Genomic DNA, 26,029 nt, shown 5'->3' on the forward strand with positions numbered 1-26,029 from the left:
GTAATGACATGCAGTATGAGGTTGAAATTTATGCCTGTATAGTATTTGTCAGCCATGCTGATGTTTGTCATCTTTTTTCTTATGTCCTCCATTAAGACTGATTTCCCTTTGGCTGTAACTGATTTTGCAGGAGTGGACCACTGTATATTGGAAGTCCACAGCTGTGAACATGTGTGTGTAAACAGTGAAAATTCGTACACCTGCCAGTGCTTTGAAGGTTTTGTGCTTCGTGAAGATGGGAAGACTTGTGAAAGTAAGCGTCTGGAAGCTCAGGTTGGAGAGATCTGACCATCAAGTGTCTGTAGTTTTAAATGTTTCATTCTATACTTCCTATAGAAAAATAGAATGGAGCCATCTGTGGAACAAGATGGCCCCAGTTCAACAAGACTCAGAACCAGCCTTGTGGTTCTGAAGCCTGGTTAATAAGTTCCCAACTAATTTCAGGCATATTTCTTTATAAGAAACAGAATATTTGTTAAATAATAACCACAATTTTCTTTTCTTTAGTTGGAAACATCCACTACAGCGTAAAAAGATCTGTAGCGTTTTATGTGATTGTAATGCAATTACGCAACATTACAGGGCTGAAATATTTAGTGCCAACACTAAATATGCTAGGATTCCAGAAACATAGCAAAGCCAATGTCAGTGTGCAGAGCGGAAACAAATATACCTCTACCACTCTGCTTACATAACATTACAAACTAAGGGGTCGATTTTAAAAGGAGCACACGCGCATCCATGTGTGCATGGTTCCCGGCGCACGCACATGGATGCGCTAATCTTATAACATGTGTGCACCAGCGCACGCATGTTATAAAATCCAATGGCCGTGTGCATGTGCAGGCTGCCTGCAACTTGCACACGCAGGGGGGGGGAGTTTTACGAAGCAATGCGTGGCGATTCACTCATGCCTCCCCCAGTTCCCTCCCAGTCCACTCCAATTAAGGAGCGGACTGGGAGGGAACTTTCCTACACCTAACTCTATCCTTCCTCCCTGTTCCCCTCTCCTCCCCACCCCCTAAACCTACCCTAATTTTTTTATTTTAATAATTATTGCTCCTCTGGAGCAGAAGTAATCCGTGCACACCGGCCGGCTGCCGGCGCACACTTCCCAGGGACAGCGGCTAATAGCGCTGTCCCGGCCTGCCCCTTTTCCCTTGGCCAGCACTTTTGTGCATACTGGGGTTTATGCACGTGGCCCGGCCTGTTGTAAAATGTGCATGGTGCGCTAGGCCCAGCCACATGTGTAAACCCCGAAATGTACGAGCGTAGCCCTTTTAAAATCCGGGCTTAAAAGCATTGCAGATGTAGAAGGAATGGCCTAGTGGCTAAAGCAATGGGCTAGGAACCAGAGAAACCAGGGCTAAAATCCCATTTCTTCCACCAACACCCCCTTTGACCTTGAAAAAATCACTTTATTTCCTGTGGCTTCTGGTACCCATTCATCCTGTAAGCTCTATGGGGAAAGGCCCATTGTGCAGTACTGCATACATCCAGTAGCACTATGAAAATGATAAGTATTATTAAGTATACGAGTGGACAGCTCTTCAATTCCCACATCCAGCAATAAACAGAATGGAAAATAAATTGTCATTGGGAAAACAGCACAAGAAGCTCTGTTATATTACTTAACCACAGAAAGGATTTAATGGCATTTGTGCAACAGTACAATGGACTGTCTTTGTAATTAATTTATCTCCTTTTGAAGAGATCTGGGATGCACGTTAAAATGAATAATGCCAGAGGATGGAACCACTGAATCAGGTTATGTCCTGGCAGGCAGTGTCAGGGTCACTATGGTCCACTTTTGAGCTATTTCAGCATAAAAAATGTAGCTGCCCAACCTGGGGTTATTCACCAGTAGAGGCCTAAGTGGCCAAGTTGACTCATCATTTACTGGCTGGCAAAGTCAAAGTGCAGGACTTTACATCTGCACGCATTGTGCTCCTGATTCTCATTCTCATCATTATTATTATTTGAGCAAGCTTTCTAATTATGACAATGACATACCTCGACAACACCACACTAGCCAACAGGCCAAATTACAGCCTATTCCACTCATGCCACCTGTACAATTTAGCAAACCCTTCGTTACAGCAGCTCACTTCAAAGTTTTTCTTAATTCCAGTATGTACATAGATCCTTCAGCAAGACTAAACATGGTTCCTCTCTCATGTCTCCTTTCATGACCCTTATAATATAATTTATGCGCCCTATAATATAATATGTGTTTTCCCCTTTTATTGTGATCCAAGTTTTATGCCCTGTTCTATGTAATTGCATTCTTACATGCCTGTTTTCTGAGTTACAATGTAAACCGAGATGATATGTAAATTTTTACATGAATCCCTGTATATAAAAATGTTAAATAAATAAATAAATAATTACCACCAAGAAGTAAAGTACTCTTTCAGTGCTAGATCACAGCAAACACAAGATCTCTGAACTGTTTATGTATCAGAGATGTGATTCGGCCGAACAGTTTGGTTTGGCCTTCGTTATCAGCCCACCACGGGAAATTTTGTTTTCCCGTGGCTTGGGCCGATTTTATTTCGGCTGCCCCGAAAACAAAACCCGAAACCCACCCCAACCCTTCAAATTTAATTAATTACAATCCCCCTAAACTCTCGACCCCACTCTCGGGCCATCGGCTGCCAGTAATCAAAATGGTGCCGATGGCCCTTTGCCCTTACCATGTGACAGGGGCTATCGGTGCCATTGGCTGGCCTCTGTCACATGGTAGGAGCAATGGACGGCTGGCGCCATCTTAAAAAATGGCACTTCACAATTAATTAATTAATTAACCAGAGTATTATCAGTGGACTTCATATAGAGGTATAAATACCTAAGTACTATAAGGGCCTTATAGCTAGTCTCTCTCTCTCTCTCTCTCTCCTATTTACGAAAAGATCACAAAGTGTGATATAGCCATATCGCCCAGCTTAACACAAATGAAAAAGATGTAGTTATTTCCCACATTAAAACTGTGCAATATGGCTTTGCAATTTGTGAAGCCAGCCCACTTGGACAGAAATCCCGCCCCAAACTTCTCCCCCTTTTCCAAATTAGCATCACACCATGCGTTATGGTGCTTTTCGAATGTGAAACGCCCATAATGCGGCTTGGAAAATAAGCCCCATAGTTTGCTTGCCTCACACTCCATTTTCAACTTGACCAGTTCATTACTAAAGAATGGACTTTACCACTTACCCCTCAACCTGCTCCTATTCACTACTAAATCATTTTAGATGGCAAGGAGCAGGCACTGCTGCTTTAAAGAGGAGGAGGGGAGGACTCTCATTACATCACATGTTAGAATATTCAGAGGTTGTTTAGGGTTACATTCTTTTCTGAGGGTAACTCCAACACTTGAGATGACAGGGAGGTTTGTATTAGGCACAGGCTGGGGTATAGGTTTTGTTTTTTTTTAATTAAACAAAGCCTGAATTGTTCTAGCATTTACAATTAAGAACCTGTTAAACAATGAAAAGCCTTTTAACTAGTGCACTTGTTCTCAGGTAGAGATATCTGCAAATCCACTGACCATGGCTGTGAACATCTATGTGTTAACAATGAAAATTCCTACACCTGCTCGTGCTTTGAGGGCTACATTTTAGCAGAAGATGGAAAGCAATGCAAAAGTAAGTAAATTTAGGCCTGATGTACTAATGGATTTTTTTTTCCCATTTTGATTCTATTGGAAACATTCTTAGTTGATAGGACCCCTTGTATTTGACATGCGGCATGATTTGTCTCCAGTATGGTCCTCACTTATGAATGAAGCTACAATTCCTTCTTCAGAAATAGCTGCGTTAATCATGGCTATGAGATACTACAAGGGGAATTTTGGAAGAGATGTGTGCACAAGCTGCGTTTATTTGCACTACCACTATTTTATAAACCTCACACATACACGCATATATACCAATGCGTGAATAATTTTGCTCGTGTAAAAAAGGACAGATTTGGGGCTAATCAGGGGCATTCCAGGGCAGAGCCAACATTTACGCGCATAAATCCCGATTTTATAACCTGCGAACACAGCACGCATAGGGCTGTTGCCTGTGCATATTTACTTCTGCTCTTTATCAGGTGTAAGTCACAATAAAACTCATTACAGCCAAAAACTGACTGGGTGAGGGGTCTTAGTAAATTGGGGGGAGTGCAGGCTGAAGAACCAGAGGGATCTTGCTGACCTAGAGATAGACTGTGCAAACTGGTAGCTAATGGTAAAACTGGTAATTTCCTTCACACGCACATGTTATAAAATATGATCACTTGGCATGTGTAAAAGTCAACACATCCTAAGGAAAATACACAAATGTTTCCTTGTATAATTGCTTAAAATTAGGAGCAAATATACACGCACTAGGTGTATTTTATATAATATACGTGCACTTGGGTCAATAAGAAATTGTTTAGTTAGAATTAAAATAAGGTGCAAAGGTGTAACTACAGAGACACATACTGCTACCTATTCTTGTGGCCAGATAAGTTGAATTTGTATTTAAAGTAAATCATAATATAGATTACTTTTTTGCTGACCTTTAATCTTTTGCATTTCTGAGTTTTGCATGATTTGAAATCTCTATATTTTTCCAAGCTATAGATATCGCTAGTCTGTATTAAGTAAGCGTACTTTCGAACTGTTCTGCAAGTACTTATATTCGCTAGCACAGACTATTGTAACACACTTTTCCTGGGATTACCATATACAACATTAAGACCACTACAAATCTTACAGAACTCTGTAGCCAGAATACTGACTGGAAAAAGCAGAAGGGACCACATCACTCAAACACTCGCCGAATTAGACTGGCAGCAGGTTGAACAAAGAGTGCAATTTAAAACACTATGCACAATTCACAGACTAATCAATGAGGAAAATACTGACTGGCTAAACACTGCACTACAACTACATGTCCCCCAGAGAAATCTCAGATCAGCCAATAAAGCTCTACTAACCATACCCTCTGTAAAGACAGCTAAACTGACCCAAGTGAGAGAGAGAGCACTATCCTTAGCCGTACCAATATTATGGAACACAATGCCACTTGAAATAAGATTAATGAGAGATTTAAAACTCTTCAAAAAAAGTTTAAAAACATGGCTCTTCAAAAAAGCTTTTTAAAGTGAAAGTGGTGAGTAATACTAATGAACAAGGAAAGAACTCCTACACACAGTTAAAAGTCACCAAATTACATATATACTTTCTTTATTATTTTTTCTCATAATTAAGTATTAATTTAAGAAAAGTACAGTATATCTCATGTATGGATATTCTATTAATCATATAAATGGAATTTCCAATCCACGTTCCATATAGCTTATATTATTTAAATCATGTAACCGAAAAATTTATTGGCACCTACTAGATAATTTATAAACGAAACCAAACTTATTTACGTGCCTATTTGTAAACCATTGTGATGGTGCATCACTAAACAACGGTATAGAAAAGTTTTTAAATAAATAAATAAAACTGTGTTTGTTAACTTAAAAAAAGGCTGATATCTACAAGAGTAAGATCGAGATCTAGAAAGGAATATGATGAATAAGGTGATCGAATTTGCAGATGAAACAAAATTATTCAGAGTAGTTAAATCATAAGCGGCTTGTGGTAAATTGAAGGAGAACCTGCGAGATTGGAAAATTGAGCATCCAAATGGCAGATGAAATTTAATGTAGACAAGTACAAGGTGTTGCATATAGGGAAAAATAACCCATGCTGTAGTTATACGATGTTAGGTTCCATATTAGGAGCTACCACTCAGGAAAGAGATCTAGGCGTCATAGTGGATAATACATTGAAATTGTCGGCTCGGTGTGCTGCGATGGTCAAAAAACCAAAAAGAATGTTAGGAATTATTAGGAAGGGAATGGTAAATAAAACAGAATGCCATAATGCCTCTGTATCACTCAATAGTTAGACAACACCTTGAATACTGTGTACAATTCTGGTCGCCACATCTCAAAAAATGATATAGATGCACTGGAGAAAGTACAGAGAAAGCTGACTAAAATGATAAAGGGCACGAAACGGTTCCCCTATGAGGAAAGGCTAAAGAGGTTAGGGCTGTTCAGCTTGGAGAAGAATTGGCTGAGGGGGGATATGATAGAGATCTATAAACTTATGAGAGGACTAGAACAGGTAAATGTGAATTGGTTGTTTACTCTTTCAGATAATGGAAGGACTAGGGGGCACTCCATGAATTTAGCAAGTAGCACATTTAAAACAAATCAGAGAAAATTATTTTACACTCAACACACAATTAAGCTCTGGAATTCATTGCTTGAGGAAGTGGTTAGGGAAGTTAGTGTAGCTGTATTTAAGCAAGGTTTGGAAAAGTTCCTGGAGGAGAAGTCTATAAACTACTATTAATCAAGTTGTCTTAGAGAATAGCCACTGCTTTTACTGACATTACTAGCATGTGAACTATTTAAAGTTTGGGTACTTTCCGGGTACTTGTAACCTGGATTGGCCACAGTTGGAAAAAGGTTGCTGGGCTTGATGGACCCTTGGTATGACCCAGCGTTCTGACCCAGTATGGCAACTTCTTATGTTCTTAGAGTTGTTTCATCCCTCCCACCCTCCCCCTCACCTACCCAATCCTAGCGTGTTTTCTTCTTAAATAGTTCTTCCAAGGACTTAGGGTAAGTGAATAAGACTTAAGTGCCAACCTAACAACATATATATTAGTCACTATTAGCAGAATGTCTTTGATTCAGTGTAACAATTGTGGTGCTTATGTCCCAAGACCTGCCATTTGGAGATTTAAGGGGTGTCTAGTTTGCTTTCAGCTGTCTGCAATGAAAAAGCAGCGGACTCATCTGAAAATAGAATTGCTCAAATTTCATAAAACATTCCCTTTCTGGCAGCATCCAGAATAACTCTTCCATTTCCCACAATGATTAGAAACCCAAGTTTAAATGGTTTACAGTGGGCTCTTGTAGAGCAAGACATGTGACTAAAGGACACCCAATTTCCTCAACTATGCAACATCCTGAATATCCACCCACACTCCCACAGAGAAGTTGGATATCCAGGTCCAGGATTTATAAATCCAGTAATAATTGGATTACAGAAATTTCTAACAGAATAAGGCCTGTGATGAAGAAACACCCACTCTCCCACCATTACTCTTACATAATACCATTTTTGCTTTGGAAAACGAAGAAGATCTAGGAAAATAAGGTGATATCTGAAAGGGATGTAGTCACCCAGTGTACCCAGAAACGCTTAAATGTTATTAAAGGTCATAAAATGAAGCTACTTGTGCTTGGAGATTTGGTCTTCAGAGAAACCAATTTGGGAAATAATTTGATGGGGATACAACAGTTAAATGTCTTCCAGGATCCTCAACCAGAAGAAAAGCCAACCAGATAGTCAATGCAATTATGGAAGAAAGCAGAGACACCATGTTGCGTCCATCGGTCGCAGACGGCTGCAACCACTTTGCCTTACCTCTTTTTCTCCCCTTTCTCTCTCTTTGGGCAAGATGGCTGTCTCTGGTGCTGAGTGCTGCGAGCCTCGGCGTTCTCAGATCAGCATGGGCGTCCCCATCCGCCATGCTCACTCCCGTGGCCTCCTAGGGCATGAGCACGCACATCTCTGACGCTCAAATACACGTCATGGCGGGAACCTCGGGGGCGGCCCCACCGCATGACGTCAGTACCTCCAGGTAAAACTAGCCTCCGCTTCCGCTACCAAATTTAGTTAGCAAAGACTTCGCTTCGCTACTCTGCCTGCTCTAAGCTGCCAGCTTAGACGCTTCCTTTCGCTAAGGACCTCGCTCCAGCAGAAGCTCTAGACACCTGCTCCTCGGGGGTCTCTCGCTTACAACTTCCCTTCGGGGTCCTCACTAACTTAGACAACTGCTCCTCGGGGGTCTTTTCTCTTATTTTTCCAGGATATTGGCCCATTGGGTACTCGCTCCTTGAGGGCCTATCTACTTCACATCCTGCACCACGGACCTTCGGTCTTATTATTCTACCATCAGGAAGATGCCTTCACTCCGTGAGTAACTCTACGAAACGGCGCTCCAACTCCACCCATTAGCTGCGGCGTTACCCGCACTGCGGGCTCCTGCCTATCGTGAACATCTGGGTGAGACTATACTTCTGAGCCTGTTGAGTGTATTGGCACCTCGTGGATCAGTGTCTTACCTTCCTGCATTACCATCTAACCACAGCAGTACAATAAAGACTATCCATTCTGTGTCTGCTGTGTCAGCCTATTGCAGTGGTTCCCCACAGGGCTCCTCCCTGTGGGAGGAGTCATCACCATTTTCAACCAAGGGTCCTCAATGCCTCAATGCCTCAAACACAACACACCAATGTCAATGTTATCTCGCATCTGGGGTCCAATGACCTTACTAGAAATGGTATCCTTCCAGTACAGAAAGATTTCCAAAATCTAGGAAAGAAAATTAGACATTGCCTTTTCAAATGTATTACCTATTCATGGAAAGGGGAAGAAAAGGCTCTGCCATATAGATAACTTCATTTTATGGTTCAAAACATTGTATAAAGCAAGTGGATAAAGCAAGTGGATTTGGATACATTGGAGGCTGGGGCCGTGTATGAAGCAGTAAAATGTTATATGTTAAGAATGGTCTACATTTGTCCTTGGCAGGAAAGAGGATGCTAAGCGAGAAATTCAGAGAATATGTTATCAGTCATTTAAACTAGAGGATGGGGGTGGTAGGAGTTAACCAATGAATTTGCTATGTCACTCTCAAGCAATACTGGAATTGGGAGGAGAAAACAACAAAATAAAAGCCAATCAGCTCAGAATAGCAGAAAAGGTGATTAGAAAGAGCAGCAAGTCAAGGGAGAAAATTTGGAAAGCTAGGACCACAAATGTTCGTAATCCAGGCAATAAAATCCCAGGTCTGCATGCCCTGATGGTGGAGGTGGACTTGGACATTGTTGCTGTTACAGAGATATGTTTCACTGAATCTCAAGATTGGGATATGGCTATAACTTGATAAGGAAGAACAAAGAGGACAGACAAGGAGAAGGAGTAGCTCTTTATGTGAAAAACAATATCCAAGCAATTGAAATGCAAGGGATGTGGGGTAGAGAAGAAACATTATGGGCTGTCCTAAAAAAAAAAAGAGGATGATGCTTTCATTTATATCGGTGTGGTCTACAGACCTCTGATTCAAACAGAAGAACTGGACAGAGATCTGATTGAAGACATCCAAAAGGTGGGAAAGAAGGGAGACTTGATATTTGTTGGAGATTTTAATCTACTGGCTGTGGATTGGAGTATTCCTTTTGTGGACTCTGCAAGAAATAGAGTGATAATGGATTCCCTTCAAGGGGCTTTGCTCAAACAAATGGTCATGGAATCTATGATACTTGATCTAATGCTCACAAATGGGGATAATGTCTCTAATGTCCTGGTAGGTGCCCACCTGAGCACCAATGGTTTGATATTGCAAATAAGATATCAAAAGTCACACAAAGACCTGTTCCTGGAGGAAGAACTAGAAGACTGGGAGATAATGGCTGAGATGGAACAACAGTGGGCCAAATTAAATGGAGCTATTACAAAGGCAACAAACGTATTTATTAGAAAAGAAAACAAAAGTAAGAGGAAAAAGAAACTGATCTGGTTCTCAAAGAAGATGGCTGAAAAAAATTAGTGTTCAAAAAATATAAAGGATCCCAAGAAGAGGAATATAGGGAAGAATCCCTGGTGAAACTGAGGGAGGCGAAGAAAGAAATCAGAAAAGCAAAAGGTAAGCAGCAGACAGGATTGCCAAAGAGGAAAAACAAGGCGGGAGCATTGATATTTTATTTTATCCCACTTGTTATTTATAAGCATCTGTTTCTCTTATAGCTAATTATGCTGTAGGATGGTCAAGAGGGGGAGGAAGCTTGTTACGATCTTAGGATATCATGATTTCATGACAACAATCTAGTAATCAACTAGATTGTTGATTACTCGCCATATTATCTGTATTTGTCTTTGAAATCAATACAAATTTAAATAACAAAAAAAAATAAACTGGTGGGGGAATTTATGTGGGAAATCTCCATGGATATTGGTCTTTTATTTTTTTGCATAAGAGATTCACTCTTTGAACTGACTTTACTCTTGCATTTGCTGTCTATGTTATGGTTACTGTGGTAGTGATACAGTGGACCCTTGGGCCGGGCCGGGCTGCAAGGAAGGTTCCTAAGGCAGACCGGGAGGCGGAGTCTATGAGTCTGGCAGGGCTTCACCCGGGACCCAGAATCCCCTCAGGAGGAGCCCGTAGGGATCCGGGCCCTTGGGACTTAGGCTGGAGGTGGGCCGCAGAGGTGGTGGCAGGAGCAGGCCCAGGGTAATGGCAGAGCTAAGCAAGCAAGTCCAGAATCAGGCCTGGGCAAACAGGCTACTAGCTAACAGCGTACAGAAGCCGGGCCGGGTCAAGACAGGTAAAAGGCGAGCAGAGTTCGGAAGCGGGCCAAGGGCAGGACCGGCAGCCAGTAGGCAGAGTTCTGAAGCAAACCGGGGTTGCGGCCGGCAGCAAGCGGGCAGAGTTCTGAAGCAGGCCGAGGTCGTGGCTGGCGGCAAGCTGGCAGAGTTCTGAAGCAGACCGGGGTCAAGGCAGGCGGCAGGCAGGCAAAGTACTGAAGCAGACCGGGATCGAGAACCAGGAAGACAATCGTGAAGGTCACTGAAACAGGAACTGGAACGGCACAAAAGAGCACGGAACGAGGAACCAGCAGAGTCCGGAAGGCAACTAGCATTCAAGGAACCTCGTTGCAAGGCGTCTACTAGGAGTCTGGACGCTGGTTAAATGCAGGCCCGGGGTGTGACGGCAGCCGGGGGGCTGTCCCGAACTTCCGGGTGCTGGACGCACATAAGGGCCTTCCTCGCGCGTGCACGAGGCAAAGAGAGGGGCGGAGCTTCTGGCGGCCTGGACGGCGTTCTCCACGGCCATGCGGCCCACCGGACCGGGACCTCAGCGTGTCTTCTGGTGGACCGGAGTGGAGGTAAGCGGACCCGACCCCGAACATGGAGGAGGTGGTCGGGACCGCAACAGTCTATGACATACCAAAAAAGGGACATTTTTATTGAACTAATTGAAATTATGAACACTATCAGAGTAACTACTACATTTTGTTATATGTTTTCCAGGTATTTTATTTATTTATTTATTTATTTATTAGCTTTTATATATCGACATTCATGGGTACATCATGCCGGTTTACAATATAACTGAAGGAAGAAATTACAAAAAACCAGGGTGGGGGGAGAGGGAGCAGATAGGAAGAGAGAAAGGGGCGAGAGAAGAGAGGGAAAAACAGGAAGAGGAGAAAAGAAACAGTACCTGATGGAAAACAACAGAAGAACATAATAAGTAACATTGCAAAATTATATACTCAGTAAGGGGCTGTGTATGACCTTATACACTGTGGATAACCTTATATAAATTATACACTCCAAAAAGTATTATATACAATAATATACATTATCTTTAACTAGTACATACAGGAGACACTATATATGCCATTACAAATTATGCGTTCAGAAAGGCAACTATGTATAGACTAGCAGGGTTGCTATAGGGAAAATTAAGGATTAAAAGATAGCGGAGGGAGGTAAAATAAAAGGGGTATTAAAGGGTTACTATAGGGAAAAAGGTAGGGTATAAGGACAGGGGAAGGGGGAAAGGGGTATAAATGGGGGTAAGTAAGGAGGTGAAGAGAAATGGGAGACTAAAGGAATAAAGGAGAAGGCTATGAGTAAGTTAATGACAAGGGCTCTTTCTCTGAAGAAGGAGAAGGAGCAGGGGGACTACGTATGTAGGTATGTATAATGCATTTGCTGCATGATATTTACAAAGAGTAAAGCTTGCAGCAATTCAGATTACAATAGGAGGCTCTCTTGTATCAGCAACTCCTGTAATTTACTTCCAGTTAATGTAAAGTACATTTGCATTTACCAGTGAAAGATAGGCAGAGCAATGTCTGCACTTGTAGTAAAAGAAATAATCTCACCACCACTCATGTGATCCTCATCTGCCTCCGCCTACTGCCCACTCAGGTGAGGTGGAGCTGGGCCTGAGATTAGATCTCAACCTGATTCCACAATAGCCAACCATTCCTTTTTTTGTTGGGAGGCTTTGTTAGATAAAGCCGAGAGAGAGAGAGCGCCTTCAGATGTTGGCCTGCTTGCAATTCATTCTGATGCTTCTAAGTCTTGCTTATTTTGGATATTGGACAAAAATGTTTTCCTCACTTTGGATTATGCCAATAACTTTGGTTGAGTAGGTAATGGGACAAGCAGTAATAAAAGTGTCAGCATGGAAGTTATAGTATTTGTCTAAAATTGCAGTGGAGCAGGACAGAATGTTTTATTTGGAACACTAAATAAGAACTCCAGTATGGGAGAGGAACTCGATAGGACCATAATTTCCAAAAGAGTTTTGCCATGTACACAGAATTAAGTAACCTTCTTAAAACAGAGCCCACGGTCTCTGACTGTCTGTAGATTAGATCTGTACAATCTATATCCTCCATGGTCATAAACAGACCAGGTTTTTGAGATATCCATCAGATGCTCTTTTTCATTTCAGCAGCAATTGGGGGGGGGGGGGGGGGGGGAGGGAGGAGATAGTGCCCAGGGGAGGATTGGGGGGCCTCAGAGTCCCTCAGGCAGGATGTTGGAATGGGGACACAGGACAACATTGTATTCAGTATGTGAGGGATGTTGACTGGGACAGCATTATCTTTGTTCCTAGAAGAAGAGGGTAGGACAGCTATACAAAATGTGGTTTTTCTGAAGACAAGAAGGTACACCACATCACACAAATGGATCACATTACCGTGCTCAGTGCCAAATGGATGGATTTTTCCAGAGCTTTCTGGAGGTCCTAAAGGTCTTTATTTATTTATAAGCATTTGATACTCCACCTTTTACTAAAGGTAACCCCAAGGCAGACTGCAAAGCATTATGCATTTTAATCTGTCTGAAAGCAGTGGAGGAGAAGGTAAAAGGATCTGTTGGAAGGATCAAAGCTTCCTTGTAGGAGAGCAAAGCTTCCTTGTAGGAGAGCAAAAGCTGGGAAAGATATTCAGGTGCCAGTTGATTTATGCATTTGAAGACAAAGCAAAGTATATAAAAATTTATCCTTTTCTCAACCGGGAGCCAGTGTAGATGACTCAAAATTGGCATAGTATGGTTTTTACTACTCGTGTGCTGGAGATCCTGCTCTGACACAGCCCTTTAGCTCCCCTCAATGTTTCCATGGCCTCCTTGGGGGCTAGAGTCCAACTCCATCTCCCATATTGTCCATTATATTATTTAAGGTTGTCTTCCACGTCAAAAAAAGTCAAAAGGGGAAATGTTTTTCACCCACATGAGCAGCAAAGGCCCTTAGGCTTTCCGGAAATCTCCACAATAATCCATCCTATTGACACATAGCATGGTCACATGATCCACTTATGTGACTGCTGAACTATTGTCTTAATAAAGCACCTGTTACAGGTAAACAAATTTGCTTACTGTCTTAGGGTTTTCTTATCACAATCCCTCTTGAACTGGAACAGAAGTGTGGACCCACTGTGATTTTCAGTAAAAAAAAAAAAAAAAAAAAATCCTCCAGATCAGCAGGGGTGGTTACTGGTAAAACAGTTTTTCAGAGTTTTCTTGCCCATAAATCCTCTTGAACTATGGCAAATTTGTGGAACTATACCACTTTCCCCTAGCTCATGGAAGCTATGGGTAGAAACACTTTACAGAGGAACAAATGTCATTCATTTAAGAAATGCCATTTATTTCTAGTTTCAGAAAATATAACCTATGGGAAGATGCCTTAATGTGTAGACACAGTTTTCACAATAAAAATAGATACTGTGTCATAAATATAAAAACTCACTCAATACCCACCTGCTTTGCTCCTTCTAAAAATAATGCCTGCACTTATTGTGCAGGCATCCAGACCCAAGCTATATTTTCTGAAACTAGAGTAATTATTTGTGGCCCCTCTTCTGTTATTATCTGGGAAGGCAGGGGTTATACTCTGTCCTGGGGCTAAGTCCTCAAAAAGTCCAACAGCCTTGGGCGATGGATTTTCTGATGTGGTGTAGGTGGGGGGCGATGGAGGATAGACCTCCAGGACTCAATGTGTAGGGGATGACTCATGCTGTGGGTGCTATATCACTAGGTGGATATGATGGATGGTTAAGTACCAGAATAAATAGGCTGGACCCTCAGGATAAGAACATAAGAAATTGCCATGCTGGGTCAGACCGAGGGTCCATCGAGCCCGGCATCCTGTTTCCAACAGAGGCCAAAACCAGGCCACAAGAACCTGGCAATTACCCAAACACCAAGAAGATCCCATGCTACTGATGCAATTAATAGCAGTGGCTATTCCCTAAGTAAACTTGATTAATAGCAGCTAATGGACTTCTCCTCCAAGAACTTATCCAAACCTTTTTTGAACCCAGCTACACTAACTGCACTAACCACATCCTCTGGCAACAAATTCCAGAGCTTAATTGTGCGTTGAGTGAAAAAGAATTTTCTCTGATTAGTCTTAAATGTGCTTCTTGCTAACTTCATGGAATGCCCCCTAGTCCTTCTATTATCCGAAAGTGTAAATAACCGAGTCACATCTACTCGTTCAAGACCTCTCATGATCTTAAATACCTCTATCATATCCCCCCTCAGCCGTCTCTTCTCCAAGCTGAACAGCCCTAACCTCTTTAGCCTTTCCTCAAAGGGGAGCTGTTCCATCCCCTTTATCATTTTGGTTGCCCTTCTCTGTACCTTCTCCATCGCAACTGTATCTTTTTTTGAGATGTGGAGACCAGAATTGTACACAGTATTCAAGGTGTGGTCTCACCATGGAGCGATATAGAGGCATTATGACATTTTCCGTTTTATTAACCATTCCCTTCCTAATAATTCCTAACATTCTGTTTGCTTTTTTGACTGCTGCAGCACACTGAGCCGACGATTTTAAAGTATTATCCACTATGATGCCTAGATCTTTTTCCTGGGTGGTAGTTCCTAATATGGAACCTAACATCGTGTAACTACAGCAAGGGTTATTTTTCCCTATATGCAACACCTTGCAGTTATCCACATTAAATTTCATCTGCCATTTGGATGCCCAATCTTCCAGTCTTGCAAGGTCCTCCTGTAATGTATCACAGTCCGCTTGTGATTTAACTACTCTGAATAATTTTGTATCATCCGCAAATTTGATAACCTCACTCGTCGTATTCCTTTCCAGGTGTTTCAGCTTTAAACTTTACTGCAGGAAAGTTTCAGATGTAATTAACTGGCACCATACACATTTATTCCTTCACATCCATAACCAGACTCAGATTTTCAAAATGTCTCGTTAGCCAGACAAGTGTGCCTCAGTATTTAAGGTTCCAGAGATATTTCATCCTCCAGGCCATGGAAAAGTAAGAGTTCCTAGATGTGGGTGGAATTCCCTTCCCAAAAAATACCTGAGGTTCAGTTGCTCTCTAGACAGTCCAACTCTCTTGATTTCTCTTTTCCCAGGTGGTAGTTCTCCAGATTAAAAACAATTCTTACTGAAAGTTCTCCTTTGCAGATGTTCTGAAATCTTTGGATGAAGAGTCCCTTATTGAATAGCAGGGAAAAATCTCATTTTCCCCACTCCTGGGCATGAAGGATGGCAGATAAAACTCCCTCCCAAACCAAAAAAAAAAATAAAAAAAAAAAAAAAGCTTGAAAACAGACTCTCCCCTAAAACACAGCGTCACCATTGTCCATAGACTGGATGTGAGTAATAGCAGGTCTGCTATCTTCCTATCCTGGATAGCCAGGAGAATAAAGTCCAGCCCACCAGGAATAGGGAAACCAGGGGAGAAAACAGCTCCTTCTCATTTGACTGCTAACCAAAAATGCCACATCAAACTCTGATACAGCTTGCCCTTTAACAGGCTAGAGTCTACCACGGCAGCCACCACACCGGGCTGCTGTAGCTTTGCTCTCTACCCCAAATCTATTACTAGGACTATCTAGTGGAGATCCAAAAAGGTCTCTACATAAATATAAACAGCAATGTGTCACAGCTTCACTTAGAGCTTCATCAGAATTATATGGCATAAGCTGTACTTACAGTATATGGGATTATGGAAAACAGGACTCTGGGGCCTGTACATCAGAGTTAAGCATGCACAAAAAATAGCATGCTATGCACTAGGAAGATAACTTTAAAACAGCTGCACACCTGTCCATATACATGTGTATACAGGCACATGGAAATCTACTCCAGGATTGCATAACCTGTGGAATATGACATACATGGCTTATAAAATACACCAAATGTATCCGCCAATATCCGCACACTTGTAAGATATGCATGCAAATAGATATTGGCATTATCCAGATAAGTTCTGGCAGCCACTTATCTGAATAAATTCAGTTTTCCTGGCTAAGAAGTAGCTTTGCCGCTGCTGAGATAAGTCTGAAAAACGCTACTTATCAACTGGAAGATGCATCAAGCTGCAGTAGGGCTATAACACATGTTAAACAGTGAATACTGTGCAATATAGCCCTATCATAGCGATGTTATGTAATATCTGCGATATTTTACATAGCCCTGCCCAGATTCCCTCCCCTATTACAATGAGTTGCTTTGCATGGGATTTGTATGCATGAGTTTTTCAAATCCATGCAAAGCAGCTCATACATAGCTGTATATACATAAATGTAAGTAGCTCATACACGTAAATTAACATGATCTTTGTAAATAAATTAACATGGCCAACTTAGAAAGTTGTCAGCCATGTTAATTTAACTATACCTCCTGAAAAAATCTAACGTGGGAACATTGGGACTCTAATGTGGGTCCCAAGGCTCCTGCATTAGATTTAAAGGGCCGACATAAAAAAAAAAAAATAGCAATCTAAAAGTACAAAAAGTGTGCGGAGGTCAAACCAGATCCTTTCCTCAGCACGGGGCTGCCACTTGAGGCGACCCCATCACCCAAACCTCAATACATTAAGTACCTGTTCACGTGACGATGGAGCCCCTTGCTGAACCCAATCAAAATGAAAAAAAAATTGATTCCATAATTCCCCCATCCTCCCTTTTCCATCAAAACTAAGTCTCACATGTTCCCCCCCTGGAATCCCTCCCTTCCCATCCTTGATGGTGTCTTATGTGGCACCCCCTGGACCCTCCAAGTAAGAAAAATCATTGGGTTCAAGTGGAAAGCCCACCCCAGAACCCCCCTCCCGCACTCCATTACGTCAAATTGAAGAAAAACTGCATACGGAAGGGCCTGCAGTGCCCCCTAGCCCGGGCCCGGTCGGCACCATTTTCCAAAATGGTATCAACCTGACCTTTTCCCAGTCTTAATGTCTTTGAACAGTTCATTATAATTCTAAATAGTAGGAGCTGCAAGTGAAAAGGTGCTGTGATGAGCGGTGTGGGTGTGAGCTCTTGGTGCTGTGGCGTAGTTGATGCAGCCTTGTAGGCAAACTACGAGGACTATGCCGACAGGTGGCAAAAGCGCCCTGAAGCGGGACAGACTGGAGCTTCACCTATTCCGGCCGCCTCCCCTGCAGGTTGAGCCCTTGAGTTCTGGCAGTCAGCAGGTCCTAGGTGGGTCCCTAGGGTGGTAGGATGAGCAAGAGTCAGAACACGGCAGGGTCAGGACAGACAGCAGACAGGAGTTGCCAGGAAAAGGCCAAGGTTTGGGACAGGCAGCAAGCAAGTGTAGTTGGGTCCTAGGCAATAGTCAAATCCAGGCACAGGCAAGTGCAGTCAGGTCCAAAGTCAGTACAAGGAGATCAAGACGAAGGAAAAAGAAAGACAGCTGAGGGGACATTGGACGAGACAGGCTGGGCAAGGCAAGGCTGGACGAGACTGGAACGCAGGAATGCTGGAATGAGAGGAGCCACACACACTGCTCTAGGCAGGAGAACTGCTGCTGAGGCGCCAGCTGGAAGCTCGGCTGGGGTTTAAATCGCCAGCCGACGCTGACATCATCTCCCGGCGCCTCTGCTCCTTTCCCGCTACAGGACCTTTATCTGTAGGTGTACCTAGAGGAATTCTGGAGGAGTAATGGTGGCGTGCCGGTGGCGTCAGCGTTATTTGGGGAGCTGGGACCAGCTACTGGGTGCAGTCGGTAGCAGGCTTACCCTGCGGCCAGCCAAGCATAACTGGTGCATTCCCTGGTAACTACCAGTCGAGTCTGTTTAACAGACAGAAGGTCAAGAATGCCTCTCTGTGATGACCTAAGTGATCGCGTCGGGTTATGAACTCTCAACAGAGCATTAGTCCAAGGCAGTGAGTCCAGTCTAAACAATTTATGTACCATCATTTCAGTCCTAAATGTAATATGATATTGAAAATTCTTTTTCACTCAACGCACAATAAAGCTCTGGAATTTGTTGCCAGAAGATGTGGTTAGTGCAGTTAGTGTAGCTGTGTTTAAAAAAGGTTTGGATAAGTTCTTGGAGGAGAAGTCCATTAATGGCTATTAATCAATTTTACTTAGGGAATAGCCACTGCTATTAATTGCATCAGTAGCATGGGATCTTCTTAGTGTTTGGGTAATTGCCAGGTTCTTGTGGCCTGGTTTTGGCCTCTGTTGGAAACAGGATGCTGGGCTTGATGGACCCTTGGTCTGACCCAGCATGGCAATTTCTTATGTTCTTATGTTCTTAACAGTCAGCCAGTATAGTTCAATCAAAACAGAGATTATGTGCTGTCTCTGGTTCTTCCCTGATATCAAGCATGTGGTTGCATTTTGCGTAGCTGTAATTCCCTCAAAGTAGAACCTGGAAGACCCACATAGATTGCATTACAGTGGTCTGGTAGCTGCAAAAAAGCATCTGGACCATTGTCTAAAAGTCATGAAGTTCCAGTAAGGCCTTCAAACCATAAAGTACACATTGTTTAAAAAATCCAGCTTTAATAACAGAGTTAATTTGGTAATGAAATGATAAGTGAAAATCAATCCAGATACCAAGACTCTTTACATGAGGAAGAATCGGGAACCCGACCCCATTGATGGTAACAGATGCTGGAAAGTGGTTGTTGAAGTGATGATGAATAATGATAAATTCTGACTTAGAGATGTTTAAAGCCAGTTTATTATGTGACAACCATTGTTTAATGATAGAAAGACAAATTTGAATCAGTTCCACTGTGTAAGACCAAGTAGATTTTATGCAAAGAACTGAATATTGTCTGCATATACTCTATAGCCATCACAAAGGCCTGCTAAAATCTTGCAAATCAGTGCAAGATAAATGTTAAACGGTAATGCAGAGAGTGCAAAACCTTGTGGTACACCAGTGGAAATAGATGATCAGCAAGAATGTCATTGCTCATTGCCTGATCCTTACCTATCAAAGTTTATTGGACAAATAGGAGTGAAACCGCAAAAGAACAGCATCAGAAACAGCATTGTTGAATGGGCGGCATTCAGCTTACCTGATAAGAATATAAGGCGTAGGATCTAACCCCCTCTAAAGTTCAATATGAGGTCTGTGAGTGCATAACAAGTACTGCTTCATGGCACTGCTGCCCGTGACCCAGAGAATAGGCAAATATAAAGTTAGTGTGCATTAGGGTTGCTTGAAGCAGTGTGTAGAGACAGGGTCATGCTGAGTGGCAGAGCAATAGTGGGACCAGTGATCTAAGCATGACATTTTAACAACTTGGCGATATCTCCCTAATGGTAATGGTGTGAAATTACCTCCATGCTCCTTCTCCCAGGCACGCACTTGGTTCAGCCATTCCCTTTCCTTCATTCGGAGCTCCTGGGCCACCTTCTTGAAGTCCTCAATCGGTACAGGCAAATGGGAATACAAAGCAGTTAGTTCACTATAGCCCCAGCAATTACCCCAAATTCACTCCCACCCACCCACAACACACACCCCAACCCTCTATTGAACCACTATTGCCCCATCCCACCTCAACAACCCCAACCCCCTATTGTCCCCATGCCACTCCTAACACTCCCAACCCATCCCCCACACCCCCTTTTGCCTCCTCTAACCCGCCCCAAATAAGACTACAGACAAATCTGAAATTATTCAAAACTAATCTGAAAACCTGGCTTTTTAAACAAGCATTTTATAAAGATAAAGAAAAGGAGAAAAATAGTTGAGTGATAAGGATGCACCAAGCTAGACGTTTTTAGTAACCTACATAAGCATATTAATGTTAAAATCAAACTGCCTAATTTGTTCCTAACAATCATGTTTAATTTACACACCTAGTTTATTATTTTACATTGGTACCGTACTATGATGGCACACGAGTAATTTGTAATCTATACCACCCATATTTCTCTTTGTCGTGTCCTTCTGTAAACCGTTGTGATGGTATTTAACTTAACAACGGTATAGAAAAATGTTAAAATAAATAATAAATAAATAAACATCCAAACCCACCCCATCCCCACGCACCTTCCTACTTCCCACTTTATACTTACCCCTCTGGGGTAGGAAGCTGTTCTGTCATATTGGTCCTGCAGCTCCTTCCAGGTCATCAGGAGGTGCCTGTTGTGGTGGTGGTCCCCTGGGATAGGGAACAAGTTGCCCTCATTGCACACCACCAGGGATGTGAGAATATAAATGTCCCTAGTGGTGAAATTTGGCTGGAGCATGGAGTGAGCCATATTGAGATAAACCCACCCTGGACGTACCAGAAAAACATACACGTGTACATTCACAATTTAAGTAAAAATGTGCTAACATATGCGATTATGTTTTGTATAAAAGATACGTGCATTTTATAATCTGCACATGCACAGATTATAAAATACGAGCATGCTTTCCCATGGCATCATATACACATGTATATTAGGAATGTGCAGAGCAAAATTTTATGTTCATATTTTTTATGTCCGAAAGGGGGTCCCACTTGCGGCCAATATGGACATAAAAAAAATCCAATGAGTTGGGTATATGTACATATGTGCAAAAAAAAAATTTAAACCCCCTCACCCTCCTTAATCCCCCCCCCAGACTTACCACAACTCCCTGGTGATCGAGCGAGGAGTGAGGACGTCATTTCTGGAATCCTTGGCGAGAAGCATGTGACGTCGGTGGCACGTCGAGTGACGCGGCGTCACGTGATTCCCGGCTCGTTCGCGCCGGACGGCTCGTTCGGCCCAAAAAGAACTTTTGGCCAGCTTGGGGGGGCCTCCTGACCCCCCCAAGCTGGCCAAAAGTTCTTTTTGGGCCGAACGAGCCGTCCGGCGCGAACGAGCCGGGAATCACGTGACGCCGACGTCACGTGATTCCCGGCAAGTTCGCGCCGGACGGCTCGTTCGGCCCAAAAAGAACTTTTGGCCAGCTTGGGGGGGCCTCCTGACCCCCTCAAGCTGGCCAAAAGTTCTTTTTGGGCCGAACGAGCCGTCCGGCGCGAACGAGCCGGGAATCACGTGACGCCGGCGTCACTCGACGTGCCGCCGATGTCACATGCTTCTCGCCAAGGATTGCAGAAATGGCGTCCTCACTCCTCGCTCCATCACCAGGGAGTTGTGGTAAGTCGGGGGGGGGATTAAGGAGGGTGAGGGGGTTTATATTTTTATTTTGGCTCAACAATCGCGATTTCCAACATATCGAACATATCTATGTTCGATATGTGGGAAATCCGATCGTTTATGTCGAATCAATTTTTTAAGTAAAAAAAAAATATGAGTTGCGTTTTACTAATGCGGTCAATCCGAATGCACACCCCTAATGTATATGATACCGCATACTCTTGTTTGAAAGTTACCCTTTATGTGTGTAAGTTAAACTGCACAAGTTATGTCTTTCAAACAGGAAGTTTGATACTGTATGAATTAATCTGTGCACATATCGGGCCAATTACCCGAGCATTTTTAAAGCAAATGTATGTGCACATATTTGCTTGAAAAGTTTGGCTAAGACTGGGTGTAGAAGCAGGCCCGGCACGACCGAGTGTGCAAACCGTGCAATTGCACGGAACCGCATAACATGGGAGGCAGCGGGTCGGCGGTGGCAGAGGACGGAGAAAGCGCCGCCACTGGAAGAGGGTATGAGCTCATATCCTCTTCCGGCGGCCGAAGAAACAGAGGGCTGCCCGCACCACCATGGCGGAGCCGAGGGGGGGGGCACGGCGGCATAGTGGTGGCAGGGGGGACCCTATGTACAGGGCGGCGCAGAGCCTAGCGCTGGCCCTGTGTACAAGTTGCACGCAGACTTTATCCCTACCCGCATAGTTATAAAATTGCCTTCCCTAAAACTATATAGCCTCACAATCTACAGGTATAGAAATAATAGGTAAAAATTAGAAGGCACTCACCCCAAGTTTGCATCATAAAACAAATTTTATTTTAATTTCTAAGAGATAAAATGGTGTCCTGTATGCTCTATGATTCTTTTTTTTCTAAGCGACACACATGAGTCGCATACTTCAGTTTTTTCCTTCTATCCATTGATGAAGTTGGGATTGATATTCCTCTTTGCCATCTGGCCTTCTTATGAAGTCACCTTGCTATTGAACTGTCTTTTAAAATGCTTCTTTCCATTTGTACAGAATGTGCTGAAGGCCCAATTGATTTGGTGTTCGTTATCGATGGATCCAAAAGCCTTGGTGAAGAGAACTTTGAAATCGTGAAAGAATTTGTTGGTGGAATCCTGGACTCCCTGCAGATCTCTCCAAAAGCTGCACGTGTCGGCTTGGTACAGTATTCCACACAGGTTCGCACAGAGTTCACCCTGGGGCACCATGGCTCGGGCAAAGAGGTGATGAAGGCAGTGTCTCAAATCAAATACATGGGGAAGGGCTCAATGACTGGTCTTGCCCTAAAAGTCATGTTTGAGAAAAGTTTCTCTGAAGCAGAAGGGGCGAGACCATCTTTCCTAAGGGTACCGAAAGTGGCAATTGTGTTTACAGATGGACGGGCCCAGGACGACGTCTCCAAGTGGGCTAGCAGAGCAAAGCAGAATGGTAAATACATAATGTTATTCAAATACTGTACATTTAGTGATTTTGAAATGTACTTTATTGACTTTACACAAAATGAAAGCCCCACCCTACCCTACCCCCATCCCGCACCCCTGTTATCCACAGAAGAGGTACAGTAAGGATTGCAGCATGGTAAGCTTCTTAGTGCTTTCCATTGGACATTTTAGCGAGGCAGTCTCCAGGTGTCAGAGGATAGTTTACTCCCCATTAGTGCTTTTTTTTTTCTAGAAAGAAAGGTGGCTGGTATTCAGATGCAGAGCTATTTCTAGGGAGAAGGGAAGGGGAAAATCAGGGCTACCGCTCAGTGCAAACCCCTCCCCCCAGGGTATTCCCACTCTCTGCAAATAGCTTCGGAGTTCAACCACGATGCTCCCCCCCTTCCCATCCTCCCTCCTGCCAACAGGAGGTACGAAACATCAAGACTTTTACCTGTTGGTGTCTCCTCTGCCACTGTCATGGCATGAGAAAGCACCAGTGGGAGAAGGAGGTTGAAAGAGTGAGAAACACTGCTAATTCATTTCTGTTTTGCTCCCCTCCCTCCCTCACTTCGCTCAGATTTAGATGACAAATTTTCTGCATGTGTTACATAAAATGGTTAAAAGGAGAATAATGAAAAAAAATACATAATAGTGCTAATAGAAGTAGTTAGCATTACAAGTACAGAATGGTTACTAATATGAAATAACCAGGTTGTGGCTATTCTGTGTTGTCTCTGGTAATGGCATACAGGGCTGGCGCTGTAACTCTATTGGGTCAGTGACCTGCAGAAAACAGCCCCCTGCTTCCTGCTCTGTCCAGCCCCTTTCCTCTCAGGCAGCAGCCTACAGAGATCATGAAGGGAGAGGTGAGACAGAACAGAGCAGAGAAGAGCTACTCTGCTCCCTAATGCAGCCCCTCCCCTTCTGTTATTTGCCAGCAGATGATACAGAGGTAAAAAAAGGTGCTGGTAATAACTACTGTCAAGTAACAAGAGAAAAAAAAAGCCATGTTCCCCACATCTATTAGATAATTGGCTTTTCTGTTAAGGTTGACAACAAGGGAACTAATTCATGTTATTTGTCATGAGTATTATTAGTATTTGAAAATCCACAGCTGTTTAAAGAGAACTGGATTGAGATCACTAATTTATTTTATTTATTTATGTATTTGAACATTGTATATACCATCATTCCTTATTTAGATCACAACGGTATGTATGTTATGTATAATATTATATCTAAAGTCTTGAAACTGAAACTATAAATCTATAGATGCAATGGATGTAAAACCAGGAGTGGCTCAGCTTGTCCTTATTAACATAGGAGATGATATTGAAAAGGATATATCAAACTAAAATTGGGTTTTAGTCAAGTAAATCTAACTCTTTACAAATTTGGCATCCTTAATCAGCTAAATTACAAGCCACACAAATTTAGCTAAGTAAAAAAGGTGGATCAATTGGAGGTGTCCTGCTGTGAGTGCTATTAACTGGCTAAATTTTAACCAGGTATCTCCAACTGTGCAAATGGCAGCTCTGAATCTAGCCACTGAGATTTTGAGTGGCTGGATTTAGCCGGATATCCAGTCACACGTTAGCCTGGTTAAGTGTGGCCAAATATCCATGTAAAGATAACCGACTAAATTTACCCACTCTGGGGTGTTTTTTTAATATCACCCTCACAGAGCTTTATGATCACCTTAGTAAACACTTCTCCTTAAGGATATCCTTACATGTACTTAATGGCACAGTGGGTGTCCTGAGGACAATGGCAGTGTATTGTCTCAAAAGTCTAAAAGCATCTGTTGATACCCAACGTTTCTTATCAGTATCAATGATTAACCAAGTAGCTGAGCTAGAAGGAACAGACTTCATGCGATGCTACCTATTTAGTATAGGAAAATTGTCGTTCTGCGTTTAACTTTTTCTTTAAAAATGCATTTGTTCATTTTGTGAAATGTTCATTTGATGCTGTTTCCAATTACACTTATTCCTTCTAGGGTTGGAACATTTTAGAAAGGTACAGGGTTCTGGGGCAAATATTGTGTCCTCATTCCCCTAATGTGGCATGGAACTAGTACTTAAGAAGGTAATTTTTAAAAGGAACTTCTGAGAGTAAAATAGTGCTTTACCAGCAGAAATGGCCCTTTAGAAAACTGTGTGATTGATGCTACATAAAATTATATGTATACACGCTATATGCCTGCACTTTTTCACCCATGCGGGCGAGACATTCCTGGGGATGGCGTCTGGGCAGGATTGGAACTTATGCACATACTTTTTGGTCTAGAGAAATATGTGCAGAAATTCCGTCATCAAAACTATGCACACCAAATAGCAGATGTAATTGTGTGCACATAGCTTTGCCAGGAGTATTTTCAAAGTGAATGTATGCATGTATTATCATTTTGAACATTAGTGTACAGTCTGCAGGTAAAAAGTATCCATTAGGAATTGCTGGGGCTCTGGAGCTCAGAGCCAGCTCCAAAATCTAGAGCTGGCCAGTATTTTGTAGCATTGCTGCAAAGTTGGAACAGAACTGGAATCAGAATGGAGCAGAGCTCTGGAGCTTGGAGCATGAGCCGGGATTCTGAAGCTGCTCCACTCTCTGCTGCCTTAAAATACTGAGATAGTTTACTGAAAGTAACAAAATGAAGTGTGTAATTCCTTTCAGAAGAGTAAAACAATCAAACCTCATTCCAACTATTTGGGAAAAAAAACATTTTTATTCATGTAGTTTTTTGATGCTTTCCTTTCCTTGGTTCTAGAATTGATTATATTTTCAGTCTGTTTGAATTCCTAAACATGTATGGGGATTGGGAGGAGGTCAGGTGTCAGGATGGGTAGAATAAAGCACCAGAGTCAAAAGGTTAGTTTCACTTTGTCTAGAACAGACAATCTGGCCAATTCAGTAAAGTCCGCGGGAGAGCGGGTGAACATTGACATTATGGCTGAGGCACAGGAGCAGGAGAAGCAAAATGAAGAAAGTTATATGTTTACATCAGGGTAAAGCACAGTGCAAACTCTGCCATTAGAAGCTGACCAAAACGTCTGTCAATCAGAAGAGACATCGGGGAAGACATCACACAAATATTTACAAA

At 42.7% G+C, this 26,029-nt stretch overlaps 1 protein-coding gene across 1 annotated transcript in view; it reads left to right on the top strand.

The window, feature by feature from the left end:
• Positions 1-26,029, top strand: part of MATN2 (matrilin 2) — a 199,473-nt gene that overhangs the window by 141,745 nt on the left and 31,699 nt on the right. Inside the window, exons 10-12 of the mRNA XM_029591768.1 lie at positions 131-253; positions 3,522-3,644; positions 22,520-22,933. Coding sequence (XP_029447628.1) covers positions 131-253; positions 3,522-3,644; positions 22,520-22,933 — 660 coding nt within the window. The remainder of the gene's footprint in view (positions 1-130; positions 254-3,521; positions 3,645-22,519; positions 22,934-26,029) is intronic.

Source organism: Rhinatrema bivittatum, chromosome 2 (genome assembly GCF_901001135.1).
Source record: "Rhinatrema bivittatum chromosome 2, aRhiBiv1.1, whole genome shotgun sequence".
In the NCBI taxonomy this organism is placed as follows: Eukaryota; Metazoa; Chordata; class Amphibia; order Gymnophiona; family Rhinatrematidae; genus Rhinatrema; species Rhinatrema bivittatum.